The 18,635-nt window shown below is 32.2% G+C and overlaps 1 protein-coding gene across 2 annotated transcripts; it reads right to left on the bottom strand.

The window, feature by feature from the left end:
• Nucleotides 1–2,762: 2,762 nt before the first annotated feature.
• Nucleotides 2,763–11,412, bottom strand: LOC118030983 (ubiquitin carboxyl-terminal hydrolase 7). 2 transcript variants are annotated; one of them, XM_073408239.1, is made up of 18 exons: nucleotides 11,235–11,412; nucleotides 10,403–10,548; nucleotides 10,161–10,196; nucleotides 9,959–10,066; nucleotides 8,385–8,485; nucleotides 8,155–8,278; nucleotides 7,212–7,271; nucleotides 7,057–7,124; nucleotides 6,743–6,793; nucleotides 6,436–6,544; nucleotides 4,858–4,946; nucleotides 4,609–4,678; nucleotides 4,333–4,413; nucleotides 4,138–4,233; nucleotides 3,994–4,042; nucleotides 3,394–3,501; nucleotides 3,239–3,313; nucleotides 2,763–3,071 (listed from the first exon to the last, which is right to left on the bottom strand). In XM_073408239.1, the coding sequence occupies exons 1-18, from the start codon at nucleotides 11,242–11,244 to the stop codon at nucleotides 3,016–3,018; spliced, it is 1,437 nt and encodes a 478-aa protein (XP_073264340.1). In that variant the 5' UTR covers nucleotides 11,245–11,412; the 3' UTR covers nucleotides 2,763–3,015. The 2 variants fall into 2 exon arrangements, with proteins under 2 accessions (XP_073264340.1, XP_034891140.1); XM_035035249.2 differs by having other exon boundaries at nucleotides 3,394–3,513; nucleotides 11,235–11,410.
• Between the last annotated feature and the right edge of the window lie 7,223 nt (nucleotides 11,413–18,635).

The raw sequence follows: 18,635 nt of genomic DNA, 5'->3' as shown, positions 1-18,635 counted from the left end.
TTTGACTATTGCTAGTTGAGCTACTAGCTCACTACTTCTAGTTTTTTATTCATTATAATTAAAGAGTTAAGGTCTTTCATCCAATAACTTTAGTTTTTTGGTTCATGTAATCATTGAATTTGGTTTTTATCAATCTGATTTTAAATTTCTTGGATTGTTTTTATCTTGTTTTTGGGTTTTAAAGTTCTTACCCTCCAGGTTCGCATCAATCTTCCTCTAAACATAGCCCTCGCTCTATCATATAAAACAAACTACTTTTTTCTCAACCCATAAACACTCGATTTCTTCTCAAACCATAATAATTCATATTTTGCCTAGAAAAACTAGCCTACTAGCCCAATTTTAATAGCTAAAACCACATGAATCTTAACCATAAAACACTTTAAATCATAATCCATAATAATCAAATGATCACAACTTTTATTTCCACAAAAAAATAAAAATAAAAAACCCACTGTTTTTTTTATTGTCTTTACAGGTCCCAAGAATAGCACGTGAAAAGCACTCACCACCATTAATCTCATTGTCAATCGACTAGTGCATAAAACATACATGTTGACACTGTTTCATCTTGATCCAGCCTATTTTGGTCGATTTTGAAAGCTCTAAAAGGGTCATTCTTGGATTCAAAATGAATTTTTAATTTTTGGCTTTGTATAATTATAATGTGAACTAGTGTGTCAATAATTGATTTTCATGTGTTTATCTTGTGTTTGCATAATATGCTAATGATCTATTATGCAGATATTTGGTTTTCACGTGTTGATGATCATGTATGAAGATTTTTTTTAATTGTCATGTGTTAATAATTTTTGTTTAATGATTTAAATTTTCCCATGTGGATGATTTTAAGTGTAAAGGTTGTTATTTTTTTATTTCCAATTATTTTTTAAAATATGTGGTAGGAGTATTTTTCGTAAACCTATATATAAATATTTGTGTTGTTGGGTTTTATCATTAAATCATCGACCTATTAGCAATATGATCATTAAACAAGTCTTGTTAATTGGACGTTGAAACTTAGTCTTTTTAATAATAAAAAAAAATTTCAATTTATATTGTATGATTTATGTTTAAACTGAGGGTAGTATGATTCTTAAAAAGATCTTATTATTTGAAAGTTGAAAAATCAACATGTTTTTAAAGTTACACTTATATATTGTTTTTTAAATGTGAATATGCTTTGTGAGTTGAAAGGATACCTTTTGATTCACTTTTTTATTATACAATAAACTATTATTCTACTAGTGAGGTCACTCTCATATGACAACATTTGTTTTCTTAAAAAAAAATATATATGCCATATGAATTTTATTTTTATTTGTAAATATTCATGCCCTTTTGTTTTTATCAATGTGTGCAAGTTTTTGTTTATAATTTTTCATGTGTTAAGATATTATCCAAACATTATGAGTTGAGACCTTCAGAGCCATTTTGAACATAACCTAAGAAACGGGTCAAAGTCCAAACTCACTAATACCATCCTCTCGGGTCCAACAACCATATTCTGGAAGTGAGAATCGAGTCTTATTGCCAAGCTCGCGTTCTAAGTAATTGTCTTATATTTTGTTAGGCTTTCTTTTATTAACAAATATGAATATACTAGTTTAGACAAATCTTAGCAAAAGCATAATAAATATCTTTATCATTAAAAACAAGCAACAATCAAACTTACTGATGGGATATGTATAGTAATTATATTTTTTATTACATAATTAATCTCTTATCTAGGACCTCTGAAAATCAAAGTTAATTCTATTTTGGTTGACGTTTTGTTTTTCTTTTTGGAATGATAAATTTTAGTTCCAAAGCATTTTAGCATTTCATTTTGAGGTCCTATAATGTGTGTGTGATTCAAAATATTAATACCTACATGATTCCAAATTAAATATAAAGATAAATTAACTTTAAATTATGTAATACAAACACAATGTCAAGTATTTAAACACAATTTTAAAATTTAAAATAATCCTAAATAGTCAAGATTAAGAAGTAATTCAACATCAACAAAATGTCAAAATATTAAGAAAGTAAAAGGTTTTAATACAAAAAAAATTTGGATTAAACACCATCTTCATCATTAACATAGAAATAAGGATGTATATCTTGTGGTGGTATGTAGGGACTAACAATCGTGTGATAGAGTAGCAATCCCTTCATGGTTGTTTTATGTGGTGACTTTTGTGAATGTAGTTGACAAATCTACTCATGCTGACATGGTTTGTAGACTTGTGGAATATTTAGGTCTTCTGCAAGGCAATCTGCTTGATGGAAATTGCTCTGAGATTTCAAATATAACGGTGCAACCAGCTTTTATCAGGATTCTTGCTTTCTCATGCTCGTGGGTAACTTCTGATAATGGTGGAGCTCTATTATACTTGGTTCTTACACAGAAATTAAGGATCGATCCTGTGCAGACAAACATTTTTTGCCTTTCTTCTGGTTTTGGTAGGTGAGCAACGGAACCGGGAAATCATTCGCAAGATAAAGCAGATATTGTCCGGGATTGTTTCTTGATATAACTAGGGAAAATGATGCACATTCGTTTCAATTTAGTTAATTTTGTATTTGGAAGCTGATCTGCTAAAACCAGAGACTCCATTAAGAACACTCATCACCAACATCCTTCAACAAGATTGTCTGTCCCCAACCTAGACAACCATTTTTCAATACATGCGGCCTTTCAAAGGTTGACAAGGTCGTTCTAACCAGAGAAATGGGGTTCTCGACAACTAAAAGTTTGAAATCATAGACATCGCGCCTTTGCTAAACAATAAAAATTATATTTTCATTCCAAAAGTCACCAGGAACTTACATGAGATTCAACTGAAAAGAAACTCATTGTAAGAAAATTCAAAGCCAATTAATTATTGCAGGTGGTCATAACACATGCTTAAGACAACTTCTAAAGTACAACAAATCCAATTCTGTAAAACTCTGTTGTCCAATTCACAATCTGGATCTACAAAGAAATCCTGTGGTGACTTGAATCTAAAGATGATGGGGTTACAAAAATTACACTGGGAAAGCTCGTGCCTTGTACATACAAATGTATGCCATATGCCAATCACCTAAAGATCAAAGGATAGAAATACTTAGAAAAGGAATAATAAAAACAGTTTTTTTTTCTTTATGAATAGAATGGCAGTTGCTAACAGAATGTCACAAGGAAAATAAGCAAGAAAAAGTATGGCAAATTTTTCCACCACATAAGATCATTTCATTCAGGCTAGCTTACCTCCTCCAGAGAGCTTAGTTATGTCTTCCTCTCGTTGTGGAATAGGATTATCATCATCATACTCAATCCATTTCCCTGGGATGAACATTGAGTACGCATCAGTTGAAAAATTGGGGTTGATCCAAATACACCGACAAACTTGACAGAGAACTTACCACTTTCTTGCTTGACCCATGCAACATAATGCCCTGAATCAGCACTCCTTCCCTTATGGGTAAGCACAGCAACCAAATCATATATTCCAGTTAATTGTGATTCTTTGCCTGAAGAACCACCTGGGGCATAAAGCAAGAACATTAAAGAGCATGAACTTTCATGGAGGCACCAGCAGTGCAACCTCAAGTATTAGAACATGAAACTGTGTGCGAATGGGAAGACAACTTTGGGAGAGGAAAGTAGCAAAAACGAAAAAAGTCATTTACACCTTAATTTGATGAATATAATCAGTTTCCTGTATATTTAGCATCTCCAAAAAAACATGCAGTGTTGGTAGAATTAACTTTGAAAAATTAAATACAATGAAGGCTGCTAAATCCTCTTATACGCACAATAAGGCATCACTGGGCCCTAAGTCTTTCACAAAATCCAGGAAGCACACCCAGAGACAACAGTAACACACATTATCAATTCAAACTGCAAGAACAGTCCCTTGGAAGTCAAACACAAAGCATCTACAGGAGACCCTCAATATAAAAAATCAAAATACCAAAAAGAGAAGCTTCAATCATGAGCAGGAGAAATTTATAAGTTTTTACCTTCTCCAGAGGTAGAATTTGATGATTTTACACTCTCATTTGATGGTCCCTAAACAGGAAAAAAAAAAAAGGGTAAGATATACCAAGCATATTCATTGGGCTTATCTATTCATATATGCATTCGAATCTCAAGCATCTACCAACCTCCACATCAGTCATCTTGGCATCATTGTCCTTTGAGCTAGAGCTCTTCACCTTGGCTTTCAAACCAGCCTTTTTACCCTCCTCATCTCTTAAAATCTGTATTATGAGATGTTAAGAACAATCATAACCATCACCTAAACTTATGCACCCTTAGATACTTGCTGAACTCCACCAAAACAAAAGGCTAAAATATACCTGGCGAGGTGCTTCTAATTTTTTGCGAAGATCATCTGAGCAAAAATCGTATACATCCAGTTGCAATGGGTAATCCACTTTCTAAGAAAGACAGTTATTTTAAAAAGGATATATCAACATGAATATTAAAAACTACAGCTTTTACTATTTTTTTTGGGCAAGCAGAGCATTCAATCCCTTAAATTAAACAAGCTTTTTCACAACCACAGAAAGAGAACAGAACTTTTGAAGTCACTTCTCATGGGTAACAGAAAGAAGAAAAGAAACAACTATTACCCGTAAAATCTTAGCCTTTTGATTTGATTCCCTCTTCCAGAAAAAACGAACAAACTGAACAGTTAGGTACCTAGAAATCAAATATGTGCAGTCAGAAATTCATTCTTTTAAGAGGAAATTTTTACAATGAGTAGGAAGATCCCCATATTACTTGGATCCTGTGATTGAGATTCAAATGGTTGTAACTTGTAAATTCAAAAGTAATAAAAAGGGAAATCAGAATGTAGAGAAAGCCAGGAATGTTGTTACCTTGGCAAGGCATTAATACAGGACTCTTTCAGGTAAATTGCACTACGGCCCAAGGAAGGAGAAGCCTTCTCCAATTCAGACTTCAAACCCTATAAACAGTAAGATTTATGATAACATAATTATCAAGTAATTTCAAACCATGCACACATGCACGCACAAAAAAAATGCATGTACAATGAAACACACAAATTATTTATACATTGCAGAGTAGAAAGTGATAGGTAGTTAATCTAGTGATGCTATAAAATACAACGGACCAAGTGGTGAAATTGGCTCAGAACAGAAAGCAAGTTTTATGAGAAGAACCAGAGAAATCAGCTATATTAGCTGCATTTATAGGTTCGCTACTAGCTTTGGAATCATTAGCCACTGGTTGATAAAAAGCATTTCCATTTATTTTTATTTAAGCATCTAAATAAAAGTCCATTGTAAGTATTGTTAGACAGCCATTATAAGAGTTCTACCAATTATTTTAAAATTTACAAAGATCTCAATTATCAAGAACCTAGTGCTTCCAAATGGTTGCATTGTCTACTAAAATCCAATTATTTTTACTTTCAGATGATAAGCCATCCATCATAATCACGAAAAATTCCTCAACAATAAGGTTATACAACTACAAATGCAAGCACAAACAATGGCTATGAAGCTTTTGTGGCCACTTTGGTGTGTGATCATGTGGGATGGCACAAGAAAAACCACATAGCCAACCCAACTAGTTTGGGATTGAGGCTTGGTCGTTGTTGTATTATATTTTCCATGGTGGGAGACTGGAACTAAAATGTTATAAATCATCTATGGAAGACAAACCTTAGTTAGGGACCAGAAGATTGGCATGCAGAAATGATGCGAGAGAACTGAAAAGGCAATTGCCTAAACTTGAGAAGGTACTGTTGTTATTTATCAATAAGTAGAATCTTCTATAGTCATACCCTCCAACACATGGACAATTACCATTTAATGTTATAACAGTTCCCAATAAAGTAATGTTATAGTTGGTAAAGACAAGTAGCAAGGATGAAGCAAGAAATTTTGCTTAAATTACAGGATTAAGATATCAATAATTTAACATTTCAAGCTTGTTTTTGCTGCTCATTTTGTAAGACTATATATAAGTGTTCTTCTTCCAAAGACAGAATTATTTTATCTTTGAAAAATATTTTTGAAGAATAGTAATATTCAATTATAAGTTTTCATGCCATTATGAGCACATGCATTTGGCTTCTACAGTTGATTCAATTTAAATAGGATGAAATATTGTATTTAACTCAGATCTTTCAATTGTTGAATTTCTTTTTTCTTTTTCTGGGTACATATGATCAGGGGTAAAACGAGTTGCTTAAAGTTTGGGGGGATGACTCTACACTTGCATTTGGGTCTGTTCAATTGAGATACAAATAAGTGGAATCAAATTCATTGTGCAAAAGCATCCATAAGAGACAAATGATTATCAAGATCTAGTCAAGTGCAAGCACAAGCCAGCCTACTGCAAAGGAATGCATAAATCATTCAGCACACTAAAATCAAGTAAAAGGAAAAGAATGGAATCTTGATAAAAGAATAATTAGCAAATCTTACATGCTTCAGTCCTTCATGCAAATGGTTCACCTCTTGAGATATGTGGCACTTCAGTGAGTAAACTGATTCTGTCTCTGAGCTTTCTTCACCACTTTCTTGGCAATGTACCCTAGCAACCCAATATTACATACAGAATTTGTCAAAAGTTGTTATCCTTGGCAAAATGGAAACACTCATAATCATTTAATAAACATCAACAGCAATCCAACAGTAAATAGAAGATTAGAAATTATAATACTAATTCTTTTGCTTCATGTAACATTAGCTATAATCCAACTGCTAAGGAAAAATAGTTGAAGATATCCACCTGCTTACAAGTTCAATGCCAAAAAGTTCCTTAGTTGTATCTGGATTTTGACTGCCAAGTTAGAAGAGTAAATCAATAAGTTGAATATCATTGGCAGGAAGCTAGAATTCGGAATAAGCAACAATATCTAAGCCAATAAGTTCTACATAGGACATTATACTTTAGCAAAAACAATCTCCAATGAAAGTTTTAGCCATAATCCAAACTGCAATGGAGTAAAAGTTTTGAGGACATCAATTATATAGCAATGCATGCTTCTATGGTCTATGAAGCTGACTCAACCAATACATGTGCATAAACACAAACCAAACTACCTGGGACTCGGTGATCTAAGTGACTGTGAGAGGGTGTATAAAAGCTGTGTCCAACATTCTTCAGCATCCTGTACATCTCAAAATGTATAGACCAATATTACAACAAATTATATTAATACAACTGCTATGACAAGCATATTAATTTTTTGAAAAACCTGCTGCATGTAGACTCCATTATGCAACTGGCCAAATTGTGGATACTTTTTGCGCAATACCTGCAAAAGTAAATGGGAAGAGTAAAATGTGGTATTCCATTTTCCCCTATTTCCAAACAATCAAAGTGCAATAATACAGCAACTACTGTATATTCAAGGTATGCCAAAATTCAAATATAGGCTTATTATGGTAAATGTCAATTGACAGACTGCAAAACTGAAAACCTAATTATGACAATAATGTGTAAGAATTTGCAACATTACAGGCAAATAGTTTTGTATGCCATTAGGAACTAAACCTAGGCATGTCTATACTGTGTAAAAGAATTTTACAGAATTCACCAAAGAGGAAGATTTTTGCACGACATTAAGCATGGAATGGCTAATGTGAAAGTCCTAATCGATCAATGAGATCAACAATAACATCCATAAATCAGTGTTCTTTGACTCTAAAAACATGCTAGTATCTGGAATACATTTCTTCAGCACAAATTAGTAAAACTTCACATACATGACAACTTGTTAGGAACTAAATGTGTAAGAGTTTGCGACATTACAGATAAATAGTTTTGTATGCCATTAGGAACTAAACTTAAGCATGCCAATACTGTGTAAAAGCATTTTACAGAATTCACCAAAGAGGAAGATTTTTGCACGACATTAAGCATGGAATGGCTAATGTGAAAGTCCTGATCAATAAGATCAACATTAACATCCATAAATCAGTGTTCTTTGCTGCTACAACATGCTAGTATCTAGAATACATTTCTTCAGCTCAAACTAGTAAGACTTCACATATGTGAGAGCTTGTTACATGATAATATGTTTAAAAACGAGCATCCAACATTTATTAGTAGGAGTTTATCCCAATTATATTGCTAAAAGATTCCCAAATAGCACATATCAAAAAATGCTGCAAATAAGGCAGGAGCAGAGCACAAACCATCCAGAACTGCATAGGTGCCACAGGCTTGACACTTTTATCGAGCTCATTAAATAGTTCTCGAGTTGCAGCTGTCAGCATATGAGATGTCTGATCCAGATCACTGCTTTTTTGAGATGGATAGCTGACCAAATTTCACATTGATAACAGTTTTTCAGTAAAAAAATGTGCACTTTTGATCTGCAACTTGAAACTAGTTTCTGAGACATTCAAAAAGTTAGAAAATTCACTTGGATAAAGCAGACTTCAACTCTGGAACAGAATGCAAGCATTGTACTGTCGAGTTCATGTAGCAAGTGTTCCCTAGATTAAAGAGGCCAGCAGTGTGGCCCTATCAGCAGAAACAAATTTAGCAAAATACTAGCATTAGAGTGAAACAAGAATATTACATGAGAAAATATCATTAAAATAAAAACAAAAGTTTTTCACAGTAAACTTAAAGTCCATGAAATGGAAAGCACTACTTTTAAACTGCACAACTTCAAAGTTATAAGGTCACAAATCGAAAAAACATGCACAGCAAAAAAGCATTGATGAGAAATATCTGGTGACAAAAAAATGAGGGAAGAAAGAAAATAAATATACATTACTAGATATCCACTGGTCATTGCATGATCCAGTGTTTCACTTTTCCTTTCAACCAGGATAATGGCAATCAAACTGAAAGTCAATCAAAGGTTTGTACAGGATGCATAAACAAGGGTCATAAATTCTATGCTTTATCCATTGGATGAAAATGGACCTTGCAAACACAGAGGCAATGAAAATGGACATGCTAATCACAATAAGAGCCATATCCTTCCTATAAGGATTATCTGTGTGCATGTGCCATTGATGAATGAATTTACAGGCATATTCCAAATAAGATATGAGCCCTATTCTGGTCATTAATCTCTCCTCTCTTTTTTTCTTTTCTTTTTGTTGATATTATTTCAGCGCAGCTAGAAGATCTTTTCTGCATTGCCATCCTCTCCAATTTCACTTTTCCCTGTTCTTTGGTAAGAAACACTGCAACTTACACAGTTTGGTAGCAAATCAAAAACACAGCATATGATTAGTATAAAGCCACACTTATAAATACTGGCTTGGGAATGGAGATGAAGCATTCAGCTAGGCCAAGCCTAGCCAAAGGTGCAAACAGTAAACCATTGCTTTTCTTGGACCATGTAAGCATGGCTTAATTAGTCATTTATCAGTCAAGGCTCAGCTCGTGCAGCAATTATCTGCTTGCTTGGAATTATCACAAGTCTCAAAGAAAGAAACAACAACAGATTGAATTTTAGGATGAATAGGCCTGGTAAGAATATTAGAATAAGCAAGTTCTTCATGTCCAATAAATAATTACTATTAAGAAGAGCTTTAAAAGGAAATGCAGACAGGTCCATGTCACATTTCAGTGGATCCTACAATCCAGGAGCTTGTTTAATACCACAGAATAAAGGAGAGAACAAAGGAGAAGGTAGAAACAATTGGAGAAAAGAATGAACATCTGTGTTTAATTAGTATGTGCAGTAAGTATCTCTATAATCAACCACTAGTATGAAAGGCTCATATTGACTTCAGAACCTAATCATTTGGAAGCTGTTTCATCAACCTCCCTTAAGTTATCCAAAAAAAATAAAAGAAAGAAACAAAAAGGAAAAATTATTAATGCCTTAAAAGGTGAAAGTTAATAATTTTCATTTGTCAGCAGTATATAAATTCTGATATGTCAATTTTCTACATCAATTAGCAGGTTGTATGTGAAGTAGCATGCCATGAATTCACAAGTCATGTGGAGAAGAAGAGGGTTGGAGAAAAATACCAGAGCAACCACTTGTTCTTCTTCTGGAAGATCTTCCATAAAAACAGGGCCTTTCTCTGGGGCCTTCACAATCTCATCAGCAGTGCCCATCATCATCATTTTTTGTCCCTAGAAAAATGTTTAAGTTGATACAACATTATTTACATCATGTTACACAAGAATAAGAGTTGTGTAGTTGCGAAATAGTCATAAAGACCCTTACCTCCTTCACTCCTAATGTTGCCCAATCAGCATCATCCTGCATTGTTAATCAATGAAGTTAAAGCAGATACTGTTAAAGTTTATCAAAAGACAACAGATTCCTAATAACACCTACAACGTGGCCATTAAAATGCCATGAACCACGTAGACCACAAAGTGACCATTAAAATGTCATGAACCACATAGACCACAATAAGCAATTAATTAACATATTCTGGTACATTTAGAAGAACATCTATTTACCTTCAACAAACCACCCTTAACCATGATCTTCTGCCTCTCAGGGGGCACTCCAGTCAAATCATACAGCTGGCATTTGAAAACATAAGGGGGCTGGCTTGTGTCAATTTCCACTTTTGGAAACACCTCCTTTAGCCATTTTACACTCACTGAGCCAATTCATTGAAAAACAAATGAAAATGATAGCAGAAAAGGTACAGCTCAGATTTTGCACTGAACTTGAGACATTCTACAGATGAATTTAGACACAGGAAATCAAAGTGCACATTGTAACCATAATAACATTCAAAACCTGGAACCCCAAATGAATTGAATGTTTGCTAAGTCTCGATCTCAAGCTACTTGAAGTTTGCTAAGTGGGTCCTTCTCTTGCATTTTCTTTTGTTTAAAAATCCAAAATTTCTATAAGTTTCTTCTAGTTTGAACCTCAAATTTTTCAACAATCCTACAGCCAGTTTTCTGGCACCTTTCCACAACAAACTCTAATCACTTATTAACAATGTAACCCAGAAAATAATCAATTATTAAAAAGAGTTTCAAGATTCTCACAAACTTGGCAAAAAAAAAAATTACTTGATTGCTTTAATCAATTTATAGCTATCTTAGATATTCTTTGTTTCTCTCTACACAAAAATCATAAGACTAATACAGTCATAATTAGAACACAATAACAAAACGACCCAGATAATAAATGACTAAGTTTTACAAATCTTCATCAACAAAACCCGATATTCAGCGATAACCCACTTCATAAAGTTCAAAAATAAACCCTCCGAAAAATTTTAAAAAATAAAAAATCGAAGCTTTGCAATGATGAGTTTTTTGAACAAAATACCTGTCAACATGGTTGATGGGTTTTCGATGGTGTTTACTTTTTCAAATTTTTCTTTTATTTTCGAGTTTGCTTGAGCAGAAGGACACCTCTCAGCTTCGTGAATTTTAAGGGTTTCATTTCTTGGATTTACTTGCTTGTTTTGCTTTTAGGAAGGAGATTTCGGGTCTGGATTCAAATCCGGGTTTCATTTCGGTCCAAATCCACTTTAGGTCCAAACTAGATCATTAAACAGTCCTGCATTACGTGTCAAATTAATTTTTTCAATATAAAAAAGTGTACAAACATTATCAATTTGTTTTTCTAATAAAATATAATTTAATATATATTGGATAATATTTAATATAAATCTCATAAATATAAATATTTAAAAAATTAACAATTAATTACTTCTCAAAAAACTAAATTCATACTTTTAAATGTGACATAATAATAACTTATACTGAAACATTAAAATTATAAGTAATCAAAAAAATTATCACTTGATACCTATAAAAATGTGTGAATAAATAGTATAAAATGCCCAAAAATCTTGATTAATTGTTCAATAAATTGAGATTAATTCTTCAATAAATGATAGTAATTCAATAAAAAAACAAAAAAAATAAGCAAAATCTCATTCATACAATAATAATTGTTGGAACAAAAAATGTCTTTAAAAAGCAATAAATACAAAATAAATAATTTTATTTATAATAGGAAAAAAATAACTTAAACAATACTAGAAAAATAATAAAAAAGTTAAAAATAAAATAGAAAAAAATCATAAATCACTTAAGAAACCAATTTAATTCTCGCTTAATAGCTTGTAAATCTTATCGCATGGCCTTCTAAATATTCAATTGACTTGATATTTTAACCCAATACAAAGCAAGATCTTTGAAATCTTCTGGTACAATTTCAGCTCAATCCAACAGTTAGATAAAAAATAAAATTATGTATTATAAAAAATAAGTCTTTAATTGTCGACATTAATTAGTTTATAAAGTAGATAAATCAAACCTTCTTGTATATAAATTAAATTAAATAAGGTCTTATCATCACTTATTAAAGATATAGCTTTTTGAAATTCATCCTAACTCAAATACTCTGAATAAGCTCATTAAATGTATCTTTAAGCTTCTTTATCCTTGATTTTTGTCATTAGTCCATCGAAAAATTCTAAGAGATCATTTAGTATAATTTGGATCGCATCATCCCCTCTCTTCTCAAAAGAACTCAATCTCTAATCATCACCTACATCAAATAAAGAGAGATCAAAGACATTAAAATGAGAATTAACATTATACTTACATGGTTTATCTATTTTATAGGCATTGTCATTAATTCTTTTAAAGATTTAGAACGGATCATCTCCTCTTAGTATGAACTTAAATCTCCTATGTTCAGGAAATATTTTCTTGTGTATATGCACCTAAACTCAATCATCTGGTTCAAAGATAACTATTTTTCCACCCTTTCTTTTAATCTATATTGCTCATTCTTTTTCTTTTTCTTTTTCTTTTTCTTTTGTATGTTCCACCCTACATTCTCATAGAGAGCTTTCATTGCCTGTGTTTTTCTATTTCCATCAAAACTAACATTTGCATCAACAAGTAAATAAATCAAATCCAAAATATTTAAAGGATTAAAGTCATAAACAATTTTTAAAGTTGAATAATTAGTAGTAGAATGCATATTTCTATTATATGTAAATTCAACAACTGACAAGCAATCTTTCCAGTTTTTCAAATTCTTTTGAATGATAGTTCTTAACATTGTAATTAAAGTTATATTAACTATTTTAGTTTAATCATCTGTTTGTGGATGAAAAATAATAAAAAAATTATAATTTTATTATCAACTTACCCTATAAAATCTTCAAAAAATCATTAAGAAATTTAACATCATGATTAGAAACAATGCTTATAAAAACCTTATAAATATGAAACTTAATATCACCATCTATTTATGGATTCTCTCTCAATTGAAATCCTATTTTTCTCCATTTTGTCCAAATTTTTTCTTTTAGTGCTCTTATTATGTTCACTCTTCTGAGTCATATATAATTTATTCCTTCCTATTATTATTTTCACTATTCACCATATTCATTCACCCATTAAAGTTTATAAGGTCTTTTATGCTTAATGTTCATGATTGATTTTTTAACAAGTGTAGCACTAACAACATTAGTGCAACTCCTACTATCAATAATCATATTACTTATCTTATTACTTATATGGCACATAGTATGGAAAATGTTCTTCCTATATTGCTCCATATCATCATCCTTGATCTAAACATTAAGTGATCTCCTAATCATCAAATCCTCACCATCAATTGGATACTCAACAGTCAACAATGCTCAAGTAGTGGCATCTTGTCCTTCTTTGATGTGTCATTTTATGATTCAATCTCCCTATGTTCTTTCATAATTATAATCCTTTTATTTGTACATTATGAAGTTATATGTCCATTACTCAAACACTTGAAACACTTATTATTATATTTATAATTAGTTTGAGTTTTGAGTTTACCTTGGACAATAATGGTCCAATCCTTCTTTACAGTTTTAGGTGGTTTGACTTTGTTCTTCGTTGTATTCAGCTTTGATGAGGGTTGATTAGTACTTAAAAGTTCATACTTATCAAGGTTTTTATATCATCATTTTGCACTTAAAGTATCAATAACTCCTTAACTAAAGCATGTTTTATAATAACAAGTCTAATACTATAAAATAACCTAATATATGGTAAATGTTCATCTTAAATGCAGGTACATCACATAAATCAAAGTATTGATTGATGAATTCAACTACTGAAATTTGTGAAAATAAAGAGAGGGTGAAACTTGGAAAAGAGATGTTGGTGCAGTCCAAACTGGAACACTATTTGGTAATTGGGTCATATCTCGAGTTCTAGATGTCCAAATGACCTCAAATGTTTACACAAATTCAGTAAGACATAGGCCTACAACTTTCATTTGGACATCAAGATCTAAAAAGGCCGTTTTCAAGTCCAAATTATAGCAACAATGGAGAAGTCCGAATCTGTCCTGCAGCCCAGACACTGTTCAATGTTCAGCCCATATCTTGAGTTTTAGAAGTCCAAATGACCTCATCTTTTTTTTCCTGGAAAGCTAAGAGAATTTCCTAGAACTTTCATTTGGACATCTAGACCCCGTTTTGATGCTAGCATTTTTGTTTTATTAAAACAAGAAGATAAGAATTTTCACCAAGTCAAAAGTTGGTCACCCACTCAACAATTAGTCATCAAATCAATAATTCCGAATTTTGGCCTATAAAAGGAGGCATTTGCCATGTATTTGGGGGCTTGGTTGTTCAGATCAAGTTCATGCTCTTTATTTCTCTCTTTATATTTTTTGTAATTCTTAAATTTTGCTTTCATTAATTTCTTGTTTATGCTTTTCATTTCCTTTCCTTTCTTTAGTTAACTTGTATTTTATTTATGTTCTTGTTTTGTTTATTTATGTTTTTCTTCTTTATTATGTTTAGCTAAGTTTATTATGTCAAGGTGAAAAGGTTACACTAATGGTGTAAGAACAAGTATGGTGTAAACTCAACATGGACCTTAATATTTAATATTAACATGTCTTATTTTTTTTATCTTACTAATTCTTAATACCTTGCTTGTTAAATGGTTAATCTAAATTTGTGTTGTATAATACTTGGTACAACAAATGCTTGGCACTCTCATAGCCCAACCGTATGGTATTACCTACACCTGGGCTATGAAAGGTACTTTATTTGTTGTTAACATCAGTTAACATCATGAATTCCTGACAATATTTAAAAGTTTGGTGTTATATAAATAAGATAATTAATATGATCATGTTAATAATTTATAATGAGCTATTAATGACAAATCATCCAACTGGAACCTCCTTCGTGTGTGGTTTCCAAATTGAGTAATAAGAGTTTATACTATACTTGTTTGAAATACCATTGGTGGATCCTCTAACCTTGACATTTGTCTTTATCATTGTTTAATCCTTACATTAATCTTCCATCTCAAAGTTCTCATTAATTTCTTTCTCCTCTTCTTTTTATTGTTATTATTATTATTATTACTAATATTATTACTATTATTACTATTATTATTATTAGTATTATTATTATTATTTACATTCTTGTTATATTTTATGTACGTTAAGTATGCTCTGTGTTTGATCAAGGATCCTGATATTGTTGGTCTTGCCTTGTTCATTCGCATCAGAAATCTGTTTATATTATATAATATATCTCTTTAATCTTTTCATAAACTCAGTATATAGGCTGGAAACCTGTGACCCGATCTTTTAGATCATTCTCAGGTATAACAACGCCACGTACTGAGTATTATTATTAGTATTATTATTATTATTATTACTACTACTACTACTATTAATATTATTATTGTTGTTGTTGTTGTTGTTGTTGTTGTAATTTTTGTTATTATTGTTGTTGTTGTTGTCTTGTTATTTATAATTTATACAATTAACCTCTCTGTGGTTCGACCCCGATCTTGCCGGGTTATTTATTACTTCGACACTCCTGCACTTGGGAGAAGACATCAATCTTTTGGTTGTGTCAAGTTTTTGGCGCCGTTGCCGGGGAGGTAAATTCTTTTACAAATTTTAGTATTTTTTTTTTATTTTCACTTTTTTTGTATCTAACTTTGTTTCTTTTGTGTTGTTTCTTTTTCTTTTGTTTTCTTCTTCCTTTTATTCTCTTTCTACACGTGCATGAGTGTTTGGTCACGTACATTAAGTGGTAGACTTTCTAGGGTATCCTCATCATTTTCAGAAAATATGGCCGAAGAAGATAACCAGTCACTTCATAATGAGAATAATAAGAATAACCGTGTTAGAACACTTAGAGACCACATGAATCCCACAAGAACAAGTGCATCCTCATGCATAGTTTTCCCTCCTAATGCATCTCATTTTAATTTTAAGCCAGACATTATTCAACTTTTACCTTCTTTTCATGGCTTAGATCTAGAAAATCCATACTTGCATTTGAGAGAATTTGAAGAAGTTTGTAACACCTATAATGACTTAAATTGTAGCATGAATACCATTAGATTAAAGCTTTTTCCTTTTTCATTAAAAGATAAAGCTAAAACATGGCTATAAAATCTTAGGTCAGGATCCATTCGTGCTTGGGATGAAATGCAACAACAATTTTTAAAAAAGTTTTTTCCATCTCACAGAACCAACTCTTTCAAAAGACAAATCACCACTTTCACCCAAAAACCAAGTGAAACATTTTACCAATGTTGGGATAGGTATCGAGACTTGCTTAATACTTGCCCTCATCATGGTTTTGAAACATGGAGATTGGTTTCACAATTTTATGAAGGATTAACACCTAAAGATAGGCAAATGGTTGAATTGATGTGCAATGGAACTTTTGAAGATAAAGACCCTAATGAAGCAATGGAGTACCTAGACTTACTAGCTGAAAATACGCAAAATTAGGACACTAAGGGCACTTATGAGGCACCAAGTAAAACCCAACCTCATACATCTAGTGGAGGTATGTATAACCTTAGGGAAGAGCATGACCTCCAAGCCAAGTTTACATCTTTAGCTAGAAAAGTCGAGGCACTAGAATTGAAAAAGAGTGGTCAATTAAAATCTGTGAAACAAATGAACATGCAACCAATGACTGTCCAACTTTGCCTTCTTTCAAGGAATGTCTCCATGAACAAGCCCATGCTTTAAACAGTTTCCAAAGGCCCAATCATAACCCATACTCGCAAACATACAATCCTGGTTGGAGAAATCACCCAAATTTCAGTTGGAAGAGTGATAACAATAATGCACAAACTTTACAGCCACCGTTTCAAGCACACTATAATTTCTAAAATTTTCATGGATATGCACCTCCTTATGCTCCACCTCCTAGAAGAAATCTTGAGGAAACATTGCATGCATTCATTGAAAAGCAAGAGACAATCAACACTCAACTTACTCAAAGCATGACAAATTTTAAAGATGCTCTTGCAAAATTCACATCTTCTCTCAGTTTTCAAGAGAAAAGTAAGTTTCTATCTCAACCACAGCAAAATCCAAAGGGGCAATACAATGCAAATGCAAGTACTTCCGAAAGCCAACACATGGATCAAGTCAAATCAGTCATCACTCTTCGCAGTGGTAAGGTTATTGAAAAACCCACTCTTGAACCTTGTGAGAAAGATGATGAGTCAATCTCTAAGGGTAAGGAAGGGGTTGAATTTGAACATTGTGAAGAAAAGACTGATTCTCCGCCAGCACTTCCATTTCCTCATGCCATGACCAAACAAAGGAAAGTCAATCACAATTCTAAAATCCTTGAAATTTTCAAACAGGTAAGGATCAATATACCTTTGTTGGATGCTATTAAACAGATATCTTCCTATGCTAAATTTTTAAAAGATCTATGCATTGTGAAGAGAAAACTAAATGTGAAAAAGAAAGCCTTTTTAGCCGAACAAGTAAGTGTTATTCTTCAGAATAATAATGCTTTGAAATATAAAGACCCTGGTTGTCCTACCATTTCTTGCTTTATTGGAGAACATAAAATTGAAAGAGCTTTACTTGATCTTGGAGCTAGTGTGAATTTACTTCCATATTCGGTTTTTCAAAGTCTCAATCTAGGTGAGTTAAAACCAACTTCTGTAACTCTTTTACTTGCTGATAGATCTGTAAAAGTGCCTAGAGGAATAATTGAGGATGTGTTAGTACAAGTTGATAAATTCATTTACCCTGTAGATTTTATTGTCTTGGATACACAACCTGTTGAAGCATGTAATTCAATTCCTGTTATTTTAGGACGTCCATTTCTTGCAACTTTTAATGCATTGATTAATTGTAGGAATGGACTGATGAAACTATCATTTGGAAACATGACATTGGAGATGAATATTTTCAACATTTGCAAGCAACCTGGAGATGATAATGATTTACAAGAATTGGACTTTATTGAAAAATTAGTTCATGATCAATTTCAAACCACTTCTAGTGAAACTGAGATTGATGAACCTGACGAGTTGCAAATGGTTTATTTTTAGGAAGAAGCAAAGGCATGTAATTGGAGACCACAAATTGAAGAATTGCCATCACGATCAATTGAGTCTATACCTTCAAGTGTTCAACCACCAAAAATTGATTTGAAGCCGTTACCAGTCAATCTCAAATACTCATTTTTGGGAGAAAATGAAACTTTTCTGGTAATAATCTCTTCCAAACTTAATGCACATCAAGAAGGTAAGTTATTACAAACTCTGAAAATGCACAAAAATGCATTAGGATTGACCATAGCTGACATAAAAGGAATTAGTCCTTTGATTTGCACACACAAGATTTATTTGGAGGAAAATGCTAAACCATCTAGAGAAATGCAACGAAGACTTAATCCTAATATGAAAGAAGTAGTGAAAA

Source organism: Populus alba, chromosome 3 (genome assembly GCF_005239225.2).
Source record: "Populus alba chromosome 3, ASM523922v2, whole genome shotgun sequence".
Taxonomy (NCBI): Eukaryota; Viridiplantae; Streptophyta; class Magnoliopsida; order Malpighiales; family Salicaceae; genus Populus; species Populus alba.
Note: the sequence above shows the minus strand (reverse complement) of the source record. Positions and strands in the feature narration are given on the sequence as shown.

Bases quoted from the DNA above. Each gene is read 5' to 3' on its own strand.
- LOC118030983 (XM_035035249.2), bottom strand. The intron at 10,197-10,402 runs GTAAATAGATGT...TTAACAATGCAG, and splicing joins TTAAGGGTGGTTTGTTGAAG to GATGATGCTGATTGGGCAAC. The intron at 8,486-9,958 runs GTATTTTTCTCC...TTCTGCTGATAG, and splicing joins AAGAACAAGTGGTTGCTCTG to GGCCACACTGCTGGCCTCTT.